The sequence below is a fragment of the Homalodisca vitripennis genome, chromosome 3 (assembly GCF_021130785.1).
Source record: "Homalodisca vitripennis isolate AUS2020 chromosome 3, UT_GWSS_2.1, whole genome shotgun sequence".
In the NCBI taxonomy this organism is placed as follows: Eukaryota; Metazoa; Arthropoda; class Insecta; order Hemiptera; family Cicadellidae; genus Homalodisca; species Homalodisca vitripennis.
Window position 1 is genome coordinate 99,200,954 of NC_060209.1, and position 27,671 is coordinate 99,228,624.

Below are 27,671 nucleotides of genomic sequence, written 5' to 3' on the forward strand. Positions count from 1 at the left end.
GTACATGGAATCCATCAAAAGTAGTGTTTTAAATGGAAGTAGAGTTCGCGAATTTAAATTTACATTATTAATTTAATTTTAACAATATTTTATTATTATGCTTAGGGTATGGGTTTTATTTGTTTTATAAAGGCTCTGGGTATAATTCCTCATTACCAAAATAAAAACATACAATAAATAAAAATTGCTTTCGGTTAGAAACTAATTTAAAAGCCATATTTTAATCATTTAAGGAATATTCTGCAACTCCTGGGTATATTTTTGAAATAATTCACAAAAAAAGATTGAGTTCTGTTTTTGCCCTTATCCACGTTATTCTAACTGAAATGTAGCTTTGCTATATTATATTAGTTATTATTAGTATAGTCAAAAGATGTAGACGTCTTTTTTTTTAATTTTATACTCTGTGGTACACCGCACACAGTCAGTTCTGTTCTATCGTTCTTATTTCTTTTCCATAAATGTTTATTTTCATTCTGTGCTACAACACAGCTACATGTGAGGAGCGATGGAGGCATAAAATGTACACGTAATTTATTTGGAACTGAATTAAAGAAATGTGAATGTAGTTTAAGATTGGTAGATTTAAATTTAATTGTAAAACGGTAGATTTGCAATGAGGAGAACTGTAGTAGCTGAAGAGAAAATTTTACCGGAGATTGTGAAATTGGGCAAAACAGATGGTTATATTCCAGGATTAATCATTGGACAGGTATAGCAAGTTGATTTTATTTTATTGATATTTCATAAGAAAATACACTAATTAAATTAATTTTATTATAATTCTCTATATTACATCCTTAAATCAATAGGTTATTTTACACTAATGAATGCTTGCACAGGACAGGAATGATAATTTAAAGAACGAGAATAATTGACATGTAGATGAACCTTTTACATTTAAGTTTAGAAAAATATGGACTTAGTCAAACCTTTTAGATTTGAAGTAGATAAATATTGAATTAGGCTAGCCTAGTTAATGTTAAAAAATTTCAATGTTTATAACCTTTTTTTACTTGTGAAAATAATAGTGTTTTTGGTAGTACAGAATGATAAAGTTGTGATACATTAACAATAATTGGTAGTATATTTGAAATAAGGTTGTATCCCAAATAGTAGATGAATTTAGGGGACCGTGGGAATTGGGGTTTCTAGGTGGAAGAGATAGCAAGCTGAGAGGTAGGCATTGGTGGAGGGAATAATCAGGATAACTTACAAATATTCAAGTGAGAAAAGTTCAAGGAATTTTAGAGATTAGAGTAGGGCTACCAACTACTTGTGTGGATAACTTTTTTAAGAGTTTTTTTAGTACTTTTCCTCTTTTTCGTCATTTTTACAACAGTTTCTACGATATATATAAGCCATGTTTATCATGGTTTCTGGTGTTATAATGATGGGTTGAACCAAGAGTAGGTAGTTGGCTGCTGATTTGTTTTACCTAAAGCTCTATTTCATATATATGCTGGCCAAAAACAGTTAGGATTTCCAATTCTGAAAAAGTCCCTTTACAGAATCCAACCAATGTTAATTGAGTATAATTCTGTTTTTTTTTTTTTTTTTTGTAAAAGCAGTATTTCATTTAACATGCTGTGCGATGTGGCACCATAGACAACAAGTCCATAAGTTATATTTGAGTGAGGAGAAAATAAAACATCCTCAAGGTTTTTTCACTACAAATATTTGACATCTGTCTTAATGCATACAGACCAGAATTTATGTTTTTACAGACACCTATGACAAGAAGATTATAACTCTGTGAACTATCAGTATTGAACTCCCACATCAATTGCGATGTTTAATATATTATTTGTACTGCTCAACATAGCTGAAAACTGAAGATAATTACTTTTATTCCATTAAGGATTAATTAAAAAGTTGTTGACATTAAGAAACTGGTTTATTTCTGATAAACATGTAAATGATGATATTTCGAGTATCTTTTTTATTACTGGATATTTGAACACTTATATCGTCAGCATAAAGACTGACTTTGGCCGACTGACCTACATCTCTTGGCAGTCCATTTAAGTAAATAATAAAAAGTAATAGTCCCAATATGGACTCCTGCAGAACACCTTATTTCGCCTTTTTTCGAGTAGACTGAAAAATTCATCATCAAGATAGGCCTAACTGATTTCGACAAACTGTTCCCTGTCAGAATTGTATGACTTAAAACCAGGACAAGTATCTATCATTCAGACCAAAATTAACCAGCGTCTGCAGTAATTTACTGTGTGACAAACTGTCAAAAGCCTTAGATTATGTCCATAAAGACTCTAATAGTTGCCTTATATTTGTTAATAGAATTTATTATTGATTCAATATATTCTATTCGATTTGCAAAAGCAGATCGGTTTGCATGAAAGTCATGCTGTTCTGCAGCAGGAAATTTATTGGACTCTTAAGTATTCTGTCATTTGATTAGAGATTACTTTTTCAAATATTTTGAAAAATTATGATAGAAATGAAATTGGACGGTAGTAACTCAATGCTTTTGTTTCTCCAATCTTGCATATAGGTTCTTTTTAGCAAGTTTAGCCTCAAAATCAAAATATAAGCCTCAGAATACCTTCGAATAAGAGACAAATCATCCTGTTCAGTTCTTTCTAAGTACTAGATTAGAATCATGTGCAAATTGAAACCAAGAGAGTTGTGCAACGATGCTTTCAGGCAGCATGGTTTTCTGACTTTACCCTGCCTCTATATCTTGGATGTAGCTCTGTATTGCCGATTCTGATGTGAGTTAGTTTGGAGCAAAGACGTCCACAGGTATGATACAAGCGGTGGGGACAGTTACAGGATGCAACATCATAGAACACTGGCATCTGAACAACTTCCTTCACAAGCTGGTGTCAGATTAATAATCTCCCTGAGAGCATAAAAAATGTCAACAACACCACACTGTTTAAAGCTCAATTAAAGGACCTTTTCGTGTCTGAAGTGTTTTACTCTGTAGATGAGTTCATGTTACGCCGCTGGGACCACTAATTTTAGTAACTTAGAACCGATACTGCAGCCATGTATGAATGAGAGGGAGAATGTAATTTAATGTATGTATGCATGCAAGAATGAATCAGAATAGCAAACTGCAGGATTTTTAGCTTTATTTATTGAGTTTGCAAATGCAATGTAAAAGTGTTTGAAAGCAATAAAAATATGATTGATTGATTGATTCAAGAATCTTTGCTGAATACTTTAGTGTAAGCATTGCACAAATTTACATCTTTTTATGTAAAAACAGTTAAAAATATATATTTTTCTTTCCAGTGCTCAGAATCAAGAGATTTCATCGTCCATTTTGCCAAAACACCTTTACCAATAGGAAAGACGAATGATGGAGAAAATGATGAAAGTGGTGATGGTAAAAAAAACCAAAAGAAAAGTCTTGAAAACCTCAGTGATATTAAAGAGTCTTGGATAGTTGACCATGCAAAACAGGTAGACCAATTAATTGTATTGTCTGTATCAAAATCATTGCTAGAACTGGGAGTTAGTAAAATTTCATTTTCTCATTGCAAGTTTATTTTTAACGCTTTGCTAACTATAATTAAAAATTTCATCAAAATATACTGTGTATGTTTATTTTCTTCAATAAATATCATGCTTTCACTAAGGGTTGGGTTTCCTTTCATATTATTTACATAATTGGAAGTTTTGGGGATGCAGTATAATAAGCGTCCAACACTCGAGTGATGTTAAAATATTGGATCATCAGTTAGAACGATTTAAACGCAGTAAGACATGTTTACTCTGTTAAGTAATTGTAAGTACTACACTGCTCAAAATTAGTATAAACAAAAATGTATTATTTTCTATAATCTACAATGCATATATTTCTTTGACATAAAATAATACAATTTTAAAAGTCTGTAACGTAATTCAGTTTGACATTATTGTTCCAAAGTAATTGAAATATAGTTAACCCATTGCGGATCATATTGTTTTGGCGTGTGGGCACCAGTGGGCACGAATTAATTTACGGTCAGCGGCCGCACGAACAGCAATGGTGCGCCACAGTATCTCTCGCTATCGTGTACTAGAAAATTCAACTGTGAAGGTATTCGTTCAGATGGAACATGGGCCTGCTAGGGTATCCGTGATGTAGGAACGATAACATGCGAGCAAGGTTCCGGGGTGGCAGGGATGATGTCTGAATCATAGTCTAAACAAAGCGGCTCGGGCGAAGCGATTACAACAACCGGGCCATTGTCTAGACTAAACCCGCCAACATGTACGTCTGCGTCTTTCCATTGTGTCACTAACCTCAAAAGTATTATAATAACAACTGAGGAAAACACCCAATCAGAAGCGCTAAAAAGCAGAGAGTAAACTCATATTAATGATTTTTCAACTTAGACATACAACTGCGATCTGTAGGATATTTATAAAACTTTTGAAAACTCTAAACGTAGACCGTTGTTAAATACTCTTAGTTGACAAGTGAAGACGATCGCCCGATCTATCAGACATTAAAAGAACTATTTGGAGGGAAATTTAAAAGCAGACCGCTTTTGCGACCTGAGCTCGTCATCGTGCCGTTAGGCCCAGCCACTGCGTGACGAGCCCAGCTTGTCAGTGATCCGCAATGGGTTAAATCATGTGCATAGTATTTGAGTAATGGTCACTAGAGACGGGAATACTATTGTTTGTCAATACCTATTTCAAAATAACGTGTTGAGTCGTTATGTCCCTGTAGCCTAGAAAAATTACCAGCTGATCCAATCTCGGTAATCACTTATAGACATTCATAATTTATCATTGCCAGCTATTTTCATGATGTAACAAATAACAATACAGTTAAAAATTAATTTAATTCAGTAAAGTAAAATCACTTACATATTGTGTACTGACATTAGCAGAAACAATGAAAATACAACACAATTATTTGATAAGTTCGTACTGCTATTTGTTATTAGGATGTACATACGTACGTATTATAAATAAAAATGTTGAAGATAACTGTAACGAGTGCTCACGTGATCTGAGCTTGTACTATCTCGACGGATGTTCTTCTTATTTCACCAAAAGTGTGGGGTAAACACCACCGAAGCCCACACTGATGGCCAGGGGCATTTCTGATCAGTATTTTCCCGTCCTCAGATCACGTCCCAGATCCTCCAACTTCTCTGACGTCAGATCACGTTGTACAATTTAGGACATGATCTAAGATCAGGAAAGTACCGATTGGAAATGGTTTTGGTCATCAGTGCAGGCTTTAGCCTTGGCACCAACCTGCACTGCTGGCGAAAATAGAAAACATAGTACCCTCAACATAGTACCCAAATTCAAGCTCAGACCACAAAAGCACTTGTAAAGGTTATGTTTAACTATGATACTATTAGTAACATATTTACGATAGCTAATCTAAACCTAATTATATCACAAAATAACATTGCGTATTGTAATATGACTATTCCTAACATCATTGCTTGCACAATATGGCCTCGGCTGTTACTGGTTACCAAGTAACTCAAAACCAAAAAAACCTTTATGAGAACACCAAATCATTCAGCCCAGCTGTTACTGAAACAACAGTATCCTGGTAATAGGTTATCACTGAATTACGTGTTACTGACACTAATAGTACAGATCTTTAAGTGGAGTGGTTATGTACATGTTTCAGAAACGTTTATCCTTCAAAATAGTAAAAATTAAGTAAATGTTATACTGTTTTGTTTGTTATATTCTATAAATACACATATTTTAGATTGTTTTTCATTCACCATAACATTATTACTTTTTATACTGTAATTTGAAATACCATTCAATTAAAATATAACATAATTTGGATTAAGTAGTTATAGTGAGAATTCTTACTCATGAATATTGATGATTCATTATTATTGATCACTCAAATGTTAAACGCTTATTATACTCCAGCCTTTTTTTTGAAACGTTTGATATAGAATTATGCGTGCATAACTAAAAACAATAACTGAAGTACTCTCCAAGTTTTATGCATATGTAAGAAATAACTGTAACTTTCTATGAAACTGAGTATGGTTTGATTCAGTTTATTACTATACATATTTTTATTTGAATAACTAAAATAACTAGAATATTTGTGTGCAAAATTAACCCTCCGACAGATAATAAGAAACTTCCAGAATGATACACTGGTTTTTGTCTTTGCACAGCATATTTTTCAGATATTTAAAAAAAATATGTGCTAAATGCTAAGTAATAAGTATTACATATAAATATTTTTGTTAGAAACCAGAGAAAAATTTAAAATAATAAAAATATGCACTTACTAGTGTATTGGTTTTTTTACATTTGTACAGAAATTGAAAAATGTGTATTGTAAAGTTTTTGTTTTCTAAGTTTAACTCCATGTAACTTTCACATGACTTGAGATAATAATATACTATAAATGTACAAAATACACTGTATGTAGTGAAAAAGATTATAATATAAATACAGTTGTTTACTATAAAAAATGTTTTTTTGAAAAAATGTAAAGTATGTACTACTTTTTTTTTTCGGCAGTACACGAATCCATATTGGTGTTTGATGAATTCTTTGGGTAAGAAGAATATCAGATAATGATGAATTGTTTTTACTGTCACTATCAATTTTCACAACCCAACTCACATTCCACCGGTTTGTAATCATCCAGACAACAAATCTGACAAAGAAATATCATTATGCACTTTATTTGCTGATGTATCATTTTCATCATCAGAACTAATATTATCATCATCCAATAGTTCATGTTTATCATTTGAACAACAAGGATCATCCATTTCACAACATAACAATCAATTATAAACAACTAGCCTATATAATAACCTAGCAACAAAGAACGTCAAGGTCATGTTGCGCGTCACCAGTAACATAGTCCATCAGATGTATGCCGTATGGCATTTGGATTGATATCAGCTGACGAGTAATATTACGAATATAAACTATATCAAATGAATTGGTATTTATGAGTAGAGGATTTGACTGGTGCAAGTTATGTCTTTATAACTTATACGGTTTTCGTATAATAATAGCGGAAACATGACTGACGGCTGTGCCGTCTTTATCAGTTCACAAGCGGTATTGATAAACATCTATGCCATTGGTCATCAGTAGGAGGGTTAAGAAACAAACCAAAATAATACATTCTACAAGCTTCTATTATTGGAATATAATACTTAATTTATAAAACCACCTTGGTTGGTCTGATGATGTGTTCCTTGAACACGAAAGGCCTCACAAAAATAAAATTCAATAATTATTGGAGTATTTGTTTAAAATTAAGTAAACATAAATAAGTCAATAAAAATTGTATTGATATAAAAATGCCCTAAGTTATTTATTTTTATTGTCTTGAGTAATGAATTACACTTCCAAATACACTAATTATTGCAAAATGTAATGCAAAATAATTATTTTTAATTATACACCCAACTTGATAAATTTTGTAAAAAGTTATATTTTAGAATAATTTTGTTAGTTAATAGCTTGCAAATGTGCCAAATTGTATAGGCGTTCTTTTTTAAACTATTAATTTATTGCTAAATGTGGGTACGCAGTTTTAAAATTAGAGATTTAGAATAATTGTCTTTCTGTTGTATTTATTAATAGTTTATTCTATTTTTCTGTAGAATTAACTAAACAAAGGTTACTTTTTGACTAGGCCTTGCACATGTTACTTGTCGAAAAAATTTCATCATTAATTTACTAAAAATGTTGGCAGTGAGATTAGTATATTAGTTCTAAAATACTTCAGAGTGGTGGCTGAAAATTAAAGTATTTTTAGGATAAATGAAGGTTGAAGTTGAGGCATGAGTGTGAAAGGCAACAGACTGAAGATACCAGTGTTATTTGATTTTACCAGGTGACAAGAATGCTGCCTGGTGGACTGTGGGTGCTAGGGCTGTTTGTCACCGGCACGGGAGATGTCCTCAGTAACTCTGCTTCCCAGTCCAAGGTAACCTCTCTGCTGCAAGGACTAACCAAAGCTCTTGAGAAGAATCCCAATCTTCTTGGGAATAGTCCTTCCACGGAGAAACTTGCCCTCCATCTTGTCAGTGGAACTAATAAGTAAGTTGTTCACAGATAGTTATGTACTTTGATACCTAATAGTATTTGGCACTCATATATTAGAGAATGTAATATATATTTTAAAATATAATTAAAATGTTAATTTTTGCTTTTTTAAACCTTTTACTGACAATATGCTTGAGTTTGATTCTTGCTATGATACTTACCGGAATATGTTGAAGGGTAACATGCATGAGCTACGATGTTACTAAGACCACATCTCCACTGAGAGCAACGGATTTCAAGTTCACTAACCTCAAATGGCTCCAGCTGGACTCTCAGTACGACTGTGATTTGCTTCCTCCTCTCCTTATCACTGATCAGTTGACCAACAATCCTCTTAGGAAACATTTGCAGGTAAAGTGTTAATCGCACTTACTAGGAAGTTTATCTTTTTTAAATAATAATATTTTGTTCATAAAAAACTGGGAACTTTTATGAAAATTAGATATTTTGATATTGCACTAATAAAATCTTGTCTTTGTTGGTTTAGAATATTTTGGAAATGGTTATTCGTGGGGTGCAAAAGTCACTCTGTGTGATCGATGGAGAAGTGAGACAGGACGATGAAGCACTAGACAAGACAGACAGCAGTAAATGTAGCAAAGCTGATAAGAAAGCACAAGAAAGTAAAATATACCAAGTGAACTTGTACATTCCGAATGTAAGTAGTTTCCAAATGGAAAAAATACAAGTGTTAATTTGTTTTAACCCTCTTTTCTGTAATCTGCCTAGTGTAGACTGCTCCATTTTAGCAATCAATGATTACCCGCCTAGAGAACAAGGGCTGACTCTCACTCTTATAGTGCAAAATTTGAATTTATCAACTTGATTAGAGAACCATTAACATTAACCATCTTTTTCTTGATTTATACCGTGATGTTATTACATGTTAAAATACAACTTTGTTTTGCAAGTCAGCCTTTTTTGCCTATTGTTTGTTTACTTGACTAGCAAGCATAAATTGCATTGAGTTTATGGTGTATTATCGTAATTTAGTATTGTGGTTTTACTTTTGACTAAGTATTATAATGCCTATAATAGTACTTTTTATTTAGTATAGAATATTCACTAAAATTTATTAGCTTAGGAAAATTAACAAAATTTTAAATGTTAGTAATATTTGGAAATTCACTGAGAGAAAAATACTATTCACAACATGATACATTTTTATTTGTACTGTATTTCTACAATTACTTAAAATTTGATTTACAATTGAATTATTTAAAACATACTAAAATTCTGTTTTTTAGTTTTATTTACATTTATACTTTTCTGTTTGTAAGTTTTACATTATTCTACAAAGTGCAACCAGTCTCATATTTATGAGAACTGGCATAAAATTAGAAAGCTAATGGCTATCTCAGATTGTATTTTTTTTCAAAATTAGCCTTCCCTCTTTTTAAAATGTTTTAATTATAAATTTTTGAACAAACAAAAATAAATATATATTTGTTATAAACATTTTATTTTGACATGGTAAAATTGTTCATTTTTTTTAATCAGCATGATGTATACTAATATAAATTTGTATTTTTTTAAGATCTGAACAAAAAACCAAAAAGCCTGCCAAGAAGGAGTCAAATGACTGCCTCAAGGAGGGTTAAGTAAAATAATTTTAAATAATGGGTTAAATAATTCTTAAAATCATAGTTGGTATTCCTATCATGGTTTGGTATGAAACAAGCAAGGAAAACATTGCCAAGGAAAACTTACTTTGTATACACTTCTTGTTGTTGGTAATAAAATATTGTAGTTTTACCTATTACATTAATTAATGTATAGTAGTTATTGAATCTTAACCCTTCCCACACTGTAGATGGATATATTTCAGTGATAGACTTTGAAATGTCAAACACGATGATATCCAAAATTATACATTATGTCTCTTGGAGAGTTTTCTAGTTCACAAAAAACCTTAGGAATGGCAGGCACACACTCTTGCTTATCATGGTTGACTAAGAAGTATTTTTAGATAACCTACATTCCATGGCAGGGGGAGGGAGGTGCCCTTTGTCTAGCTCCAGCCACCTGCTTGTCTGCCTTGTTTGTCCTACAAAGCCAAGACCAAATATATCTGTTGTCTGCCCAGATGATAGACCTTATCTACGAAACCTTAGGTTTATATTGTACCATGAATATTAATTTAGTTCAAATTAACAGTACAGTGAATTTTTAGATTTTTTATAAATTAATATTGGCATATTTATAATCAAAATTAGCTTTGAATTTAATGAAAATTAACTTTGAATTCAATGAAAAATATATTTTATAGATGTCTTAGCATTAAAGGAAAATTATAGAATTCATTAGTGGTGAGTCTGTTTAAATATATTAATGTAGACCTGCAAGGTTTAACAAAAAAGGACAAACAAAAACAACAAGGATGTGTTTGTTTAACAAGGATAAACAAAAAATGGTAAACCAGCTAGAGTTGAGAAAATCTACATGTCTGAATTGTTTCCCTCCACTTCATGAAAACAATAACAAACGAACCCTTCCGGATGCGGATCAATGGCGTAAAGTTCCAACAACCTCACTTACCAGAAATAAACATGTCAGTACAAGAAAAGAAGCTACAGGATTAGATATTGTATCAAGAAACCCATTTGAAGTGCTCCAAGATGTATCACTAATCACTAAAGAAAGTGAATGTGCAGTCGTACCTCATAAGGTCAGTGCGTCAAAGAGGCAACAGACTCATGCTATAGAGAGTGCTACGTCAAAGGCTATACAGTCAACCCAACAGGAAAAAAGGCAACACACCAGCTACAATAGAAAGTATAAGGAAAAAAAGCAAAGTTTGCTTCTATGTGCAGATAGCCATGGACGTAATGTGACTTTTCACTTGAATAAGCACATGAAATCCTTCAATTGTGTTGGCTTTGTGAGGCCTGGGGGATTAGCTGAGCAGATTCTAAACTTCCACAACATTGATGGAGAGAAACTTGGTCCTGATGACGCTCTGATCATTGCATGTGGGTCCAATGACGTTGCACGTGATGAAGCTGATGGGGCAATCAACGTAATTGATAAAACATTAGAAAAATACAATAGCTTAAAAATAGTATTAGTAGATTTACCTATTAGGCATGATTTAAAAGAATGGTCTTGTGTAAATAAAGAAATTAGAAAATGCAATAAATCTCTAGAGGCCTTAAGCCATAAATACCCTAATGTGTCTTTGGTGAAGATCGGCTTGGCAGATAGACATTTTCACACCCAACATGGTATGCACCTTAATAACTCCGGTAAGAACTGGCTTGCAGGGCAAATCTGTGAAGCACTGGTCAAAAGAACTGGGACTGAATCGTCTACGATCAACGGAACATACAATAGCCAAGGGTCAGCTGTGCAGTTACCATCAGAGCGAGGAGAGGGTGGCAGCGGTACATATGAAGGGCGCTGTGCAATGAAATGGACTCCACTGCGAGAAATTTATGTACTACCGACAACCCTTTAAGCTCGGGGCAACCTGCAGCCGGGGAGGAAGAGAAAACTTTTGTGGGAAACGACTTGTCGTCATATCAAGCTCTACCACCGTAGAAACAAGTCTTAGTTTAGGTAAAAGTTGTGTTAATTTAAGTGTTGTCGACTCAAGCTGTAATCCTGGGAAGTCTGGTGGAGAGATGTGGGTGAAGGTTTTACATCTTAACATACAATCAATGAGAAACAAATTGCATGAATTAGCTGTCCTTTTAGATGAAGCTGATTGTGATGTCCTTTTGGTCAATGAACATTGGTTGCTTCACGATGAGGTAACTTTGTACGTTCCAAGAGGTTATAGGTTAGCTGCAGCGTATTGTAGAGATGAGCCATATGGAGGTTCCTCTATCGTATTAAAGGAGCATTTCTCATTTGAAATTATTGATATCTCACATCTCACATCTACCAGGTTTCTAGAAGCTCTTTGTATATATGTAAGTAATCTTAATGTAATATTTGTTTCTCTGTATAGAACACCAGATACCAATAGCAATATTTTCTTTAACTATCTAGAATCCCTTTTGCACTTTGTCTGTGATAAGAAACCTAAAAGTTATATTGTTCTTGGAGCTGATTTCAATATTGACTTCTTAATGGATAAAGATGTAGAAACGGTAACACTTGTTAACTTATTAAAATCATTCAACTTATATCATGCAAATAGTATTCCTACAAGACAAAAACGATTAATCGATAACATTGTAACAAATATAGATAAAAATTGTTTTAAAAGCAGTCTATGGAATTATCAGATATCTGACCATGGCATAATTTATTTTAAGTTCTGTGTAGCGTCAATGCCTTCTCAGGTAAAACATATTTCTTTTAGGAAATCCAAAGAAACTGACTTTAATTTGTTTGTCCAACACTTGTCTAAGTGTGATTGGCATGATCTTTATAAAATTGATGACTCAAATGTTGCTTTTGAATTTTTTGTAAATAATCTTAAGACTTTATATGATTTTTTTTGTCCAAGAGTTCAGAAAACTATTAAGGTTCAAAGCCACAAGAAAGCTGTTAACTCCAAATGGTTTGATGAGACCTGTCATAAAATGAGAAATATTGTTAATACACTGAGGGATATGTTAAAAATACCTACCTATAGGAACAATGCTGCCTTAAAAAACTGTTACAACGTACAAAGGAGAATGTACAGGGAAAAAATCAAAGATGCTAAGATAAATTGTAATGATGAATTTATTAATAATGCTAGTAATAAGTGTTTAGCGGCATGGAATGTTATAAAGTCGGAATCAGGTAACCATTTTCAGAAGGATAATCTGCTGCCATTGATAACGCCAGAACAATTTAATGATCATTACATTAATATTGGTGAAGGTATACTGCTTAAGCAACAAACAATGAGTAATAGTAGTATTAGTTATGATGAGTTTCTTAAAAAAGCTAAAAATTCACCTGTAAATTTTCTCTGGAAAAATGTTAATGAGCAGCAAGTTTTTGCAGTTGTTAAAGCTTTGAAATCATCTAACTGTGAGGATATTTTTGGATTCTCAAACAAAATAATAAAATTAATTGTTCCTTTCATAATTAAGCCTTTAACATATGTAATTAACCTTAGTTTGTCTTTCTCACATTTTCCTGATTGTCTGAAAATATCAAAAAGTATACCACTGTTTAAAAAGGGTGACAGAACATGCATAGATAATTATAGAACAATAACAATTGTATCAGTGTTTTCTAAAATTTTAGAGACTTGCGCTAAGGAACAGATTTTAGAATTTCTGGATGTAAATAAAATTTTATCAAGTAGCCAATTTGGTTTTAGACCAGGCTACTCTACTGTGAAGGCACTGGATGAGGTTGTCTCTCAGATTCTGTCAGGTTTTGAGGCCCATGAATATTTGGGCATGACTCTGTTGGACCTCAGCAGGGCCTTTGACAGTATTTCACATGACATCTTGTTAAATAAATTAGAATATTATGGGATCCGCAACGATCAGTTAAGTTTATTCAGGACCTATTTGTGTGGTAGACTACATATGGTTTGTGTTGGAGATCAATATTCATCTCGAAAAGAGGTTCTTGCTGGGGTCCCACAGGGTTCTGTCCTTGGCCCCCTTCTGTTTATATTATACATGAACGATTTGCCAATCAGTCTAAGCTGTAAGACAATATTATATGCAGATGACACATCTTTAATTGTAAAAGACAACTATTTAGCTAGCGTTTTAAGTGACACGAACAGAGTAGTTAATAAGGCTAGTCTATGGTTTGAGTCAAATCTTTTAAGAATTAATGAAAGTAAGACTGAACTCATACTATTTTCATTGAGAAATTTTGAAATAGAGGATGACATTTCCAAACCAGTAAAGCTTCTTGGTGTCTCGTTAGATCACAAACTTGTTTGGGATGAACATACTAATAATTTAATATCAAAACTGTCAAGAGTGTGTTTCTTACTAAAAAAAATTAAAGTCCTGTGTTAGTAAGGAGTTAATGAAGACTGCATATTTTAGTTTTTTTCACTCACATTTATTGTATGCCAATATGTTATGGGGAAATAGTGTGGGTGCTGACAGAATTTTTATATGGCAGAAAAGAGCTTTAAGAATCATGTTTGGATTAGGCTACAGGGAAAGTTGCAGAAATTACTTTACCAGCTACAATATAATGACTGTTCCTTGCATTTTTATATTTCAGAATTTAATTTATGTCAGAGAAAATGTTACTAACTTTATTAAATTTACAGATGTACATAATTATCACACTAGACATGCCAAAGATTTAGTTTTTACCTGTTGTAAGGTTGGAAAAATATGCTAAGAGCCATATATATCTACAGATAAAATTTTTTAATAAGTTACCAGAAGCATGGAGACTGTCAAACATTAAAGAGTTTAAAACAAAAGTGGCTAAATGGATGATAAGCCAAGCTTTTTATTCAGTAGAAGAATTCTTAAACTCATAGAAATTTTATTTAAATAGGATATATTTATATATTTATTTGTCAGTTGGGCTAAGTTTTACTGTTTGTTTTTAACTTAATTAATTTGTAAAGTGGTATTCGCTGAGAACTGTATTTATGTCTATATATACTGACTTTGTCCAATCTGTAAAGATAAATGACAATAAAAATGATTCTGATTCTGAGGTTTTATGTTTAGTCTGATATCTTAAGGAATCAGACTGGAAATTCATTCAGTTTATTTATGTTCTAATCAATTCCTTTACTATACAGGGTGATTCGGGTAGTGTCACCGGCACTGTCTAAGCTTATTGTACTATAAAAAAATAATGAAAAAAGTTCTTATAAACATAGGTCCGGAAATGTTTTGTTACAAGTAATGGCCAACAAAAGATTTCACCTACAATTTAGTAATTTACTTCAATTGGGAAGAGTTTGTTCCATAACTGTTTCTCTCTTATTGTTTAAGATGTACTATGTAAAACACAAAAAAGTACATTCGAAAAACAATTTTTTAATATTTTAACGTACAATTATTTTTTTTAATAAGTAATAAAAATGTAAATTTTTACAGAGAAACTTGTAGAAAATTTAATACTGAAGAAAATTATGTACAGTAAGGCAATTACAATGAAATAATAGTTTTTTAAATAAAATTTTACTGCCAACACTCATTGTGTAGAAAAACTAATTAAAGAAATTGAATGACAGAAAATTATTCGTACGCTTAATAATATTTGAAGTAAAATTTAGAGAAAGTTTTAAAAAATCTGTCCTTGTACCTCAATACATTTGGCAGCTCGCTTTCGGATTGATCGTGTAGCTGTCCGCAACGCTGCATGGTTATTCTTGATTTGTGCGGTGGCATCTGCCACAACACAATTTTTTCTGTGTATTAACTTTTTTCTGGTATACTAGCAATTACCACAATGATTAGGAGATGTTCCATTAGCATCAAGATACAATATGTACTATCAGCACGATGGTTCTCCTACCCACTTCTCACGTAACGTAACTGTGTACTTAAGTGGGCAGTTTCCCGGGCAATGGATTGGTCGCGATGGACCACACACCTGGCCGCTAAGATCACCAGATCTAATGCTGTTAGATTTCTGTGTGAGGTATTGGATAAAGAATCTAGTATATCCTTTTCTTATCTACCACTATGTTCTTTTTATGTTTTCAATTATATTTGAGATCGTAAAAAGTTTTCAAAAATTTTGTTTTCAGGAGTTGGGTGACATAGATGAAACAGTCAGTTCGGTGCTGGGAGAGATGAAATGTACAGGAGTATTAGCAAGTAGGGTGTTTGTACACCAAAAGGCTACTGTTGCTGAGGCATCTCAGGTGATCTTAGACAATATTTCATACACTGTGATTCTATTAGTGAAGGTTTATAAATGTCTGAATACATTTTTGTGATTATTAAATGTTGCTCAGTATTTTAAATGGTCAAGTGATGCAGTGTTTTTCGTTGGACTGCATTATTACTTAATGGATTTTTAAGAGAGGGCCATCAAAATTGGTGTTTTAAAAGACACAATTATTTTACAAATAGTATTAGGGGTAGTGCATACTACTCAGATGTAGATTGAGTTTATACATTGCATTTTGGCCATTATATATACAAATTATGTTCATATGTATTTTGGACGTACCAACATAAGTTCACTAAATAGATATGTCAATTGGTCAGCTATTTTTAAGATAGCTCAGTGTGCTCTGTGTGTCTGTGATAGTGGGTATAAAGATATCTTCTTGCTGTTTAAGAATGCTTTAATACAACACAATATTAAATGTCTAACTTAAAATATTCAGTCAATTACAATAAATTATAATAATGATGACTCGTGCAAGATATATGAGTATAAAGTTTATGGTATATTTTTGCATTTATTTATTATTATTGTGTTCCATTAATTATCAGAAATGTTTAATAAAAGTGCCCAAAAATTTCCTGAATCTACCTTTTTCAAACCTTGGATCTCTAGCCATAAGACTAATCAGAAATATATTTTAGTGTTGTCACACAGTATGTTATTGCAGTAGGGAAATGCTTGTAAAAATTATGTGTTATGACATTTTTAATTGCATTCAAGATTCAAAAAGTCTTTATTCGTGAAATGCACATCATGTACAAGAATAGTGTCAAGTCAAACATAATAAGAATACTGTAAAATAAAAACACAGATTTGTTGTTGAAATACCATTAAATTCATCATGGCTGCGTCGAAGGTCTTTCTTTGCAACATATATCAACAGATGTTTGAAGCAGATGATATTATTGAGAAATAAATTCAGAACACAGCGATGTAGCCAAACTCATTCCTTAGTGAAGTTACTCGCAGTAAAAGTACAGGGAAAAAGTCCCGTTTTTTCATGCTCTCTCGAAGTACGCGACCAGACACGGTAACCAACGTTTGTATTGCAACTTAAAATTTTGGTGCTTACCTATTACACATTATTATTCAATAAACTATATATCAAATGAATCAGTGAAACATCACGATTGGTTTGGTATAATATTTGTCCTAAAGTTTTATTTTCTGAAGCAAAAGTTTAATTAAATAGAAGACTGAAAAATCGACTAATGACTAGTCGTTCAATGTTGGAGAAACATTTTTAGCGACTAGTCACTAGTCGTCTAACAGATGGAGGGTTAAAATGATCAAATACTGTCATTCAAAACAATTAATACTGAATACCCGATATTATTCTGTCTTCAGGTTTGGACTGATGCCAGTTAATCTGTTATACATAACTACAGTTTTAAATTTTTCAAATTCAAATTGTCCTAAACTGTATTAATTCTTATGTGTACATTAACTTTATTTAAAATTATTATTAAGTTGTTCATAACTTCCAGATAGTGTAGGGTGTATATGACTTTTATTTAGTATACAATATATTATGAAATATTATCAGGCATATCAGTTAATGCTTTGTTTTATTTCACAAAAGAAGAATGTCAACTTTTAGTAAACTTTACATTAGATGCTTACAATAAAATATTTATAGCTTATACATTAGGAGCATCAATGAATTGATGTGCTGAAGATTGTATGTTTTAAATGTTTGATGTAGTTAATTCTAAATAGGTTAAAATGATGTAAATTTTATAGTTATTTTCAGGCTGTTAAAGAAGATATTATTCGATCCTTTGCTGCCCGCTTGGAGATGCACTGGGATTCTTTAGTGGAGGAAGAAATTGGATCTCCAGAAGGTAATTCATAAAATCTTAATTAATTAGTTAATATACTCTAAATTATATTAAGATAGACTACAACATGTAGTTATTATTTTATTATTTTTGTCCTAGGCATCTTAATTTTGTAACTGATGGTTTTAATAAATCTACAGTTAAAGTACTTATAGAACTAGTAAACAAGTTCAGTTAACATTTTATATAAGACATGTTCAAAATGAACAGCTGGAATATGTAGGGAGTAGGTATACATGTAAAATTCATAAACAGTTGTTTGCTATCATTTGAGGGAGGCTAGTTAGATACTTAGATTAACATTAAATCATACTTAAATTTCCTGTAAGTAAGGCAGTTGAGTCACAAACTAGGTTTGAAAAACTTAGCATATATAATTTTACTTTTAAGTAATTTATAATTAACTTTCATGTATTTTTTGTGACAATAAACAAGCTATTTGCTGAGCTAAATGCGCCAGTTCAGTGGGCAATTAAGTATTATGATTTTAAATGTCCAGATACTCAACAAAATGATTGTTCCCTCTCTTGGCTTCAGCACAGCTCAATCAATTCAATTGATTCAACCCTTCCTACCATAGCTACATTATGTGCAGAAAACTCGGTTGCTCCACCTTGCTTATATATTGTGTATTATCACTTCCTAGTGCTGTGTACCAGATGAGACGAGACTACCACTTCACCTGTTTGTAGGTGTCTCTGATGTTGAAACAATGTAAATGATTCGTTTTGAGCTTCTTCGGTGTGACTTTCTTTGGATATCTTCAAATAAACAAGACTTCAGATTCCAGGAGTCAAGTCTGAGACAGTGTCAGATACCAGATGTTGCAATAAAAGGAAATTGACTAATGCATCTCATGGAGATGTCTTACACAATGAGCATCCAGATCAATCTTAATTTTAAAGTTCATATTTCAGACATTCAGATCTCATCTTGAGCTGTAGGAATATGAACGGGATCATACAATGGTGAACTCAATAGTTTCTATCTTTAGTTCTCTTTTTAATTTAACTTATTAGTTGTTGCAACCATTTGTGGATGATATTTGCAGAGACAATTGTGGTACATGAACCTCCCCGAAGGGTGCTCATCCCCCTCCCCTACTCAAAGGTGGCTCTCTCCGACTACTTGTTCCCTGGAGAAGGACCTTCAGAAGCTCTTGTCTCTATTTTGGACCTCATTGGAGTCAAAGTCTCAGAATCAGCTGTCTACAAAGATTTTGAAGGCCAGCCAGGTATGTAGTGTTTACAACTAACTAGTCATATAATACAAGTAAAGATTATAGCTTTGTATACAGGTAAAAGTAATGGGCATTTTTATTGTGATACAAATTTATTGCAATGCACTCGGACCGGTTGTATAATGCGGTAGGGATTCTACTCTTCTAAACATGCTTGATCTCAGTTCGCTCCAAATAGTAGGAGTGGTAGGACGTGTCTTTGCATGAAATCTGTTTTTCAATTATATTACAGCATGATGGAGTGCTTGCTGGAACACGATCAAGTCGCGTGCCTGTGGCTTGGAAAGAATGCAATGGATACTTATCAAATGCTTCAAGAGGCCTTGAAGAAGAATGCATTTCGTGATCTCAATGTGGAAAGTGGCACAAGGCCGTCAAGGAGGGTTGGGAGCCACGTTCTGGACGCCCAACAGCCTGAACTGTTGAAAACGTCCAGCGTGTGCACGAAGTTTTGAGTTCAGACAGTCTGTTAAATATCCAGATAATCGATGACTCCCTTAACTTGTTGTTTTGCGGAACATGGGATAGTGTTGGAGGATTTGTATATGCAACAGGTCTGTGCAAAGGTTTTGATGGAGGTGTATAAAGATGTTTGAGTTTCACGTAGTGAAGAATTGTTGGAATCGATTATAATGATCCAGGCTTTTAAAACTCTACTCTAACTGGGGACGAATCTTGGATATTTGAGTATGATCCAGAATCTAAATGGCAGAGCTCCGAGTGGCACACACAGTCTTCTCCCAAACTCAAAAAAGTGTGCATGAGCAAATCTCGCATCAAAACAATGCTGATTGTCTTCTTTGACGTCCGAGGAATCGTCCATTTTGAGTTTATACCGCAAGGACAAACTGTCAACGTAGCCCTTTACCTGGAGGTGCTAAAGAGACTAAAATGCCAGGTCGCTTGCATCAGGCCTGAAATCAAAGACCTTTAAAGCTCCACCACAACAATGCCCCCAGCGACATTGCCTTTATCATTACCAACTATCTGATCCAGAACAAGGCCCCCTTAATGCCCCAGCCTCCTTACAACTGTGACTTGGCTATGTGTGACTTTGTTTCCACGTCAGAACTGAAGGGAAAGCACTGTAAGTCTGTGGGGAACATTCAATCTCACGTTACAAGGTTCCTCAAAGGGGCATTCCAGTTGAGCCGTGGTAAAATCTTCTCCGTAAGTGTATTGATGCAGGAGGAGACTATTTTGAAGAATTTTAACCGTTTGTACCAATTGGATGAATAAATCAATTTTTCTTATGAGATGTGTATTACTTTCATAATTCACTCTATAGTTTGGGTGTTTAACCAAAATATTACTTTGGTAATAAATTGTTTATTTCTATAAAATTTACTTAGATTAAGATATTTTTAAAACTGTGATATGCAAGCTATTTTTGTGGATTGTGTATAAGTGTTTTCTTATTGGATATAATTTGCCTTAACACATTCACTGCTAAGCATTTGAGTATTAGCGAAACCCCGGTGCTAATTTTTAAAATTTGTTTAATTAGAAGATATAACTTGCAGAAGTGACATAAAAGCATAAAAGATTATGTTTGACCTATATTTACATTTTTTTTGACATCATTATACTGCGGGACCGATGGGTCCCGTCAGCATGGACCAATGCCCATTGAACCTGAAAATGACATTTATTACAAGAACTATTGTATTATTTAGGGGTGTACACGTAACCTTATGACTGTTGATGATAGTACAGAATAGAAATTAGGCATTATGTTCCCAAGACTCCTAAAATTATGTAATAAATATTGCAGGACCGATGGGTCCCGTTGTCCTGGCTGCAGGTCTTCGTTGATTTATATATGAGTTCACACTCAAAAACAAGATAATTTTCACTGAAAGCCACTAATAGTATATCATTTTATTATTTACAACCATCCCCTCCCTTCTTTGTAGTTTTTAACACATCTTACTAACAATATGTACATCATACCAAACACTTTTTGTTATTGTGCATTTTATTGTCATGGCACTTGTTATATCATCACGAGTCATTGGTAATGTATTACAAACTACCCCGGGGTCTCTAGATGTCCCAGCCATTGTTTATTTTGCTAACAACAATCACGAAATAATAGCAAACACAGCACTAGATGAAAACAAGTATAGTTAGCTGAACCGAGAAACTATGCACATTAGAACAAAGATCGAAACCGGCCCAACACGCTCACGCTATCAGAAAGGGCCTCTTTGCAGTGCTGCCTAAACAGTGCCAAGAGCAAAACAACAATGCCCAGCAGGACCGATAGGTCCCGCGCACACCTGTGAATGGTGGCGAGACGCTCGGGCGGGACCGAATGGTCCCGCTTAGCACTGAATGTGTTAAATGGAGTTTTCTCATGACTAGAGAAATTAAGGAATATATAGTTGAACTAGAGCCATACCTTGTATATGTTTGTTATTGTATTGACTAATTAATTTTTAAATTAGAGATGATCTGGGTTTATGTACAGATCATGTTTTAACTAATCATAAATATAGAACCGTTCAACCAGTCTTCTTTTCATAAAACATAGTTTTAACCTCTTATGAACAAGCATAACATATAAAGATATTACCAGAACAAGCCTTAACCCTTTGGATGGCAATGTCCGGTTGATTGGACCGTCAAAGTCTAGTCGAAAAACGCCAACGTTCAATCGATCGGACCGCTGAGGTCCGGGCGAAAAGCGCCAACGTCCGATTGATCAGCCGTTTGAGAAAACATCTTTTAAAAGTTATTTTTTAACTTGAAAAGTCTGTTTAAACTGTTTAGGACTATTTTAGAAGTAAATAAGACTATCTGTAATCAATTTTAATGTTGGTAGTACTAATTACCTTGACACAGCTGTTTGTTTATAGTAGTCTGTTTCATCCGAGAAATGCGCTAGTATTAATCGTTATCATTCTGACGTGTACCTGCCTGTCTCTTTGTGATCGCTTCTGTCCTATGTTTGAGAGGTTAGGTGTTCTCTGATATTCTTAGACTTTTATAGTTGTGCGAGATGAGTCGTTCACTGTTGAGTGACAACACAATCCAAAACATTATTTTAGAGGATGAGTTTCTTAGTGATAGTAATGTAAATAATGTGCGTAACAGTTTGTCATCTGAAGCAAGTGAAAGTGAAGCTGATGATACTGATTTGGATCCTACATTTATTCTTATTGCCAGCACAAGCACCAGCAGTCGATGGAATTTAGCTAAAAATAGGTCTATAAATAGGTCAGTAATTTCATCATCTGAAGATGAAGATCAAATTGCACCAGCTCAAGATACGACAAAGCCGCCGCAACGTGGCCGACCCCGCCGCCCTGAACATGTCTCAAATAGTGAGTCTGATAGTGATAATGGTGAATGGGAAAATATAGTAGAGAACAATGACCCTGGTCATAATCATTCTTTTGTTTTCAATGAAATTCCCGGCTGTAGACACTGTCCTCCTCGAAATTCTCCTCCCATTTCTTATTTTGATCTTTTTTCCCTATGTCTTTTTTGAACACATTAGTGACCTACACAAATATGTATGCTAGGAAGTTTATTCAGCAAAACATCCATAAACTAGGAAATCACAGTAGAAGTCGATCTTGGAGGCATGTGAGCTTTGTTGAGATAAAAGCTTTCCTAGCTGTTATGATAAACATGAGTTTGAATAAAAGCCTATGATTGAGTTGTATTGGAATACGAAGTTTTCCCAGCATTCTCCCTGGTTCACCAAAATGTTTTCTAGAAATAGATTTGAATCTATTTTGAAATTTTTCCACATGGTAGATACCCAGTCATTACCTTTACCAAAAGAGCCCGGATATGACCCTTGTGCTAGATTTGCTCCTCTTATTGACCACGCGAACAATGTTTTCAAACGGTGCTATGGGCCGAATAAACAATTGTCTATTGACGAAAGTTTAGTGGGTACTAAAAATCACACGCAGCTGTTACAGTATATGCCCACAAGCCCCACCATAAATGGGGGGACAAGTTGTGGTTGCTATGCGACAGTGTAACACATTATTGTTTGTCTTTTTTCTGCTACAAAAGGTAAAAGGGTCACTGATAGAAATAATGAAGAAATCAACAAGGGACTTAGTTACACTGTTGTGATGAGATTATTAGAAATGGGAAACTATTTGAACAAAGGGTTTCATGTATTCGTAGACAATTTTTTTACCTTATTCCTCTGGCCAAGGATTTGTATTCAAAACTGACTCATCTGACAGGTACTTTACGAATAAACAGAAAAGGAATATACCCCCCTGTCCTCAAACAAAAATTTGATGTAGGAGAAATCAAATAACTTTAATATAGATAAGAACTCCTCATTAAAATAACGCTGTTATCCCTAAGGTAACTTAATCTTTAAATCATTATTGGATACAAAAGAAATATGCTTTTAGTTGCCAGCCGATTGAAAAAGTCTAAAAAAAAAAACAATTACTTCTCTTCTTGTTAACAAATGCTGAGGCCAAAAATGAATTGAAATCTAAGAAAAATGGAAATAAAGTGTTTATTACTAGTAAGCCATCTATCATACGTGAGTATAATTCCTTTATGGGCCGTGTAGACACTTCAGACCAGATGCTATACTGTTATTTGAACGAGGGTCACACACTCAAATATTGACTAAAAGTGACATTTCACATTTTGGACGGATGATTTTAAACTTATATATCTTATATAAAAACAACACGGACTATCCTGTATCAAGGCTCAATTTTACAATTGCACTGGTTGAAGGACTTGCAGCCGAGTGGCTTGGTGATCAAGCGCCAGTTCAAGTGCAGCACGCGGGTGATGAACCGCTTGACAAATTGCCCAATTCCAAGGAACGAAATTATTCTGTGTGCAGTAGACTAAGTACAGTTCAAGGTGGAAAAAGAAGGAAAACAAGATATTTTTGCACAAATTGTTAAAAAAGTGTCCACCCATTGTGTTTCCCTAAACACACATGTCAGAAGTGACGGGGACAAATGTATATATATTTATAAATCATTATTTTTATTTTTTTGACAAAGATTTTTCTTACTTTTTTGAAGAAAATCTATGATATAGACTTATAGTAGTGAGAAGATGCTCTAATTTTAACCCTTCCAACGCGGCTAACGCCTAAAGACACGGAACTGCCGATGCTTTAAACGCGGATTACGTCTACAAACGCAAAAGCTTTACTTATGAAATGGCGAAGAATTAGTTGTTAAAACTTCCGTAAGAGAGCAGATCGATGTTCCTTTCGACTGTCGGGACTAGACAAAACACTTTGTCACCGTTGGTGGACTTTGTAACGGTATCTACTCGGGTTGAAAGCAATCGCCGCCATTTTTTTGTATGGCCTGTGACGCGGCATACGCCTACAGACGCGTTCGTTTCATTCAGCTGTTTAACTACGTGTGTGTTGGTCGTATGTTGGTTATATTGTTAAACAAAGTGTTTTGAATCAGTCCGTTGTAATTCTTATACAATTCTTATAAAATTGTTTTTACTAACATTTAGTATAATTTTTTGTTATAATGGCTAATCCAGATGATCCAAGTTTCGACAAATGAGCGCATTTTTGGTATATAATGTGTAATATTTTTTTTCAATTATTTGTTTTGTATTTTATACCAGTTTCACCATACAAGTCTAGTTTATTTATTCTAAATAAATAAGGTTTATAAGTACAATATTTGTTTCATTTCCCTTGTAGGCTATCATATAAATAAGTTTGTGTTGGATTTCACATTATTACATTTCAAAATCTTATACTGAACTTATTTATTTTACGTACTAATTATACAGGAACTTCAGTTACAATCTACTCATTATAAATAACCTGTATAAATGTAATGTAATCTGTCAAATAGTGTTGCTATGTACATTATCCTGCAATGCAGTTTATTCAAAATTTCAAATATTTTTGTGCGTATAAAATTCTCAAAAATATGTAATATTACATGTTTATTATTTTTTCTTATTAAGGTAATACCAAGGTATATGAAACAAAAATTAGCATTGGGAAAATAAAAAAAAAATATTTTTTTATGTCTTAGCATTTGACAGTAATTTAGATTAGCGCTTTAAGGGTTAATACTATGTAAGTATGTACAAACGTATTTCCTACTGTCAAATTATTTCTAGTTATAGTAATTTTTTTCTAATATCAACACTAATTAAAAGTATTTTTTGTGAAACTATTTTTCAACTTTCAGTTCTGAATTTTTGTAAGCAGTCTGAGATATAATATCTGTAACGAATAAAAAACTCACCAATCAGTAAAAATATTTTTTTCCGTACCAATATTTTGGCCTGAAGTGAAATTTGTATGTAAACAAATGTTTTGGTTAGGCATTACCACATCATAAACAATGTAGTTCCATTCTAAATGCTATTTATAATAACACTATTCGATAGCGCATATAATTTCCTACAAAATAAAAAAAAACATTCGGTTAACATAAAAACTAAGGATAATACAGAGCAAAGCGTAATAGGTTACAAAAACGTCAAAACAGGGCTGGCGGTTTTGGCTAGTATAGTTGGTTCGGGCGCTAGCGTGATGGGTAGGGCGGCAGCCTTGGGCGTTGGCGTCCAAAGGGTTAATACTTAAGTTTTAAAAAGTGAATCTAAAGATACCTGACTTCTGGTATTTTGATTGCATGATGATATCTATAAATATCTTATTACAAACAATGTACCCTTTTAATAGTTTTATTTATTATTTTTATTATGTTCTTCAAACCAAATGATTTTTCAAACATGTATTTACATATTATATTTAAAATGTAATATTTTCTTCACAGTTATTAAACAAAAACCATCATTCCTTCGTCTAAGAAGTTAGAAGCCTAGTTTACTATTGATAAAAAAGAATTATTCTTTAATTTTAATAATCCTTAATTAGAATTGTGGACCTATATTAATTACGGTTGATCCAAAATTAAATTAAAATACATATTAACAAATAATAAGCCATGTAAACAAGCTTGTGCCTCTTACTAATAATTAAACTACGTTTAAAAATTATTTATAAAACTCCGTGTTGGGAAACTAAGAGTAGTATTATTTTATTTTATTGTATTTTTCAAATTGGTGAACAGTTATCAAGCAAATTATTTTGTATGAAAAATAAGACACAACATGTAATTATACCAATATAATAAAAAAAAAAAAAAACATTAAAGCATTAATCCTGATAATTATAAAAAAATTATAGTTTACTAATAATTAATAGTATAATAACTATAATTAATAATTAATTATAGTTATTTAATATTGGTAAATTATTGTTTTAGAATGAAATAGGATTATTTCATGTATATTATATAAATTGTTAGTCTTGCACAACCTGGTATGTAAAATACACAAACTCAATTTATTGTCTTCACAGAATGTACAAAAATGTGATTTAATTGATCTCTCTTTCTCTTAACTTTATGTATTTTGACAAGTTTTTTATCTGACTAGTTAACATATATATTAAATGCAAGGTGATCTGAAATATGAGTAAGTAATGCAGAATGGTTGATTTTCTTCCAGATAAAGGTAGCTGGGAGTTATAAACGTATTTAAAATTCTAGAAAGATTACTTACTTACAAGACATCTTGTTTAAATTTATTTTATGCCCCAATGTAAAGATTTTATTTTGATAGTAAATGAAATAAAATTAGTTACAAATTCATTGTAAATAAATATAGAACTATACATTCCAAATTCTATTGAAGCCTAACTAACATTAATGTAATTGTTACTTGGCAAAGCGAAAAACCTAATTGTTAAATGCAAAGTCTAATGGTTATGGCAGTTATATTAACATAACCGAAGAATGGTTATCACAAGATAACTGAGTCAAACAATGTTGACCACAGAGTGATCCTAATCAGCCCGCCTAATCGCCAATTGATGGTGGTTTGGAAGTCACTTTTAAGTGTTAGAGAGGGCTTCTTAGCCCTAACTTCGTCTGGTAAAATAAGACATCCTTTAATATTTCATCATTTAAGTTTGGTTTGTGCTAAAAATCTTTTGTTGTTGTGTTTCTTACATCATTCTGTTATTTTATTGAAAAGTCTAAATAATATAAGTCTAAATGTTGGACAAAAATAGTAATTTGTAAACATGACAGTAATAATGGTTTTTCAGATCAATGTGACCTCTACAACCTAACAACAAATGTTGATCCACCGAAGAATGAAGATATTTCAGTTTCCCCTCCCAGTCATTCCCTGTTCCTGCTCTCAGGCATTGCTATTGCATTTGTTATACTCTTGGTCTCTCTTTTCATCCAGTTCTACATTAAATAAGAGTAAGCTTATTATATACATTTGTGTTTTTAACTTATACATGTTATTTTGTTTAATTTTGTCTTGTTAATTCTTGTGGGATTTTATGTATAACAGATATTTTGAAATAATATATTTTTTATTCAAAAAGTGATTGTTGAATTATTTATTTAGTACATGAATCCTTGATTATGTAAGGTAATTGAAGAGATTATGATTATGGATTAACAAAACCATGGTTGATCCATGTCATGTGAAAATTCTAATTAATAGGGCAATAAACAGGGTTATTATGTAGAGTCCCAAGTGCAACTTCATTGCATTGCATTTTGCACAGTAATTGGAATACAAGTAAAAGATTTACCATTGGTGTTTTTCAAAAGAGGTTTTACTTTGAAAAATAACAAATAATAGATTACATACATACATTATATAGTACTATGCAAAAAAAAATCATTCTTATATATACCCGTGGCTAACAAAATTAAATATGATGCATTAAAAAGAAAGATTTA

The 27,671-nt window shown here is 32.8% G+C and overlaps 1 protein-coding gene across 1 annotated transcript; it reads left to right on the plus strand.

Moving 5' to 3' along the window:
- The first annotated feature begins 468 nt into the window (after positions 1-468).
- Positions 469-27,310, plus strand: LOC124357243 (protein odr-4 homolog). Its single transcript, XM_046808797.1, has 9 exons — positions 469-712; positions 3,268-3,438; positions 7,829-8,034; positions 8,217-8,391; positions 8,528-8,698; positions 15,677-15,793; positions 17,579-17,669; positions 18,718-18,900; positions 27,017-27,310. Exons 1-9 carry the CDS (start codon positions 617-619, stop codon positions 27,175-27,177), a joined length of 1,371 nt encoding a protein of 456 aa, XP_046664753.1. The 5' UTR covers positions 469-616; the 3' UTR covers positions 27,178-27,310.
- Positions 27,311-27,671: the final 361 nt, after the last annotated feature.

Excerpts from the sequence above, each read along its gene's own strand:
- LOC124357243 (XM_046808797.1), top strand. The coding sequence starts at position 617 with ATGAGGAGAACTGTAGTAGCTGAAGAGAAAATTTTACCGGAGATTGTG. Across the intron at positions 3,439-7,828 it reads TAGTTGACCATGCAAAACAG|GTGACAAGAATGCTGCCTGG; the intron begins GTAGACCAATTA and ends TGATTTTACCAG. Across the intron at positions 18,901-27,016 it reads AGATTTTGAAGGCCAGCCAG|ATCAATGTGACCTCTACAAC; the intron begins GTATGTAGTGTT and ends ATGGTTTTTCAG.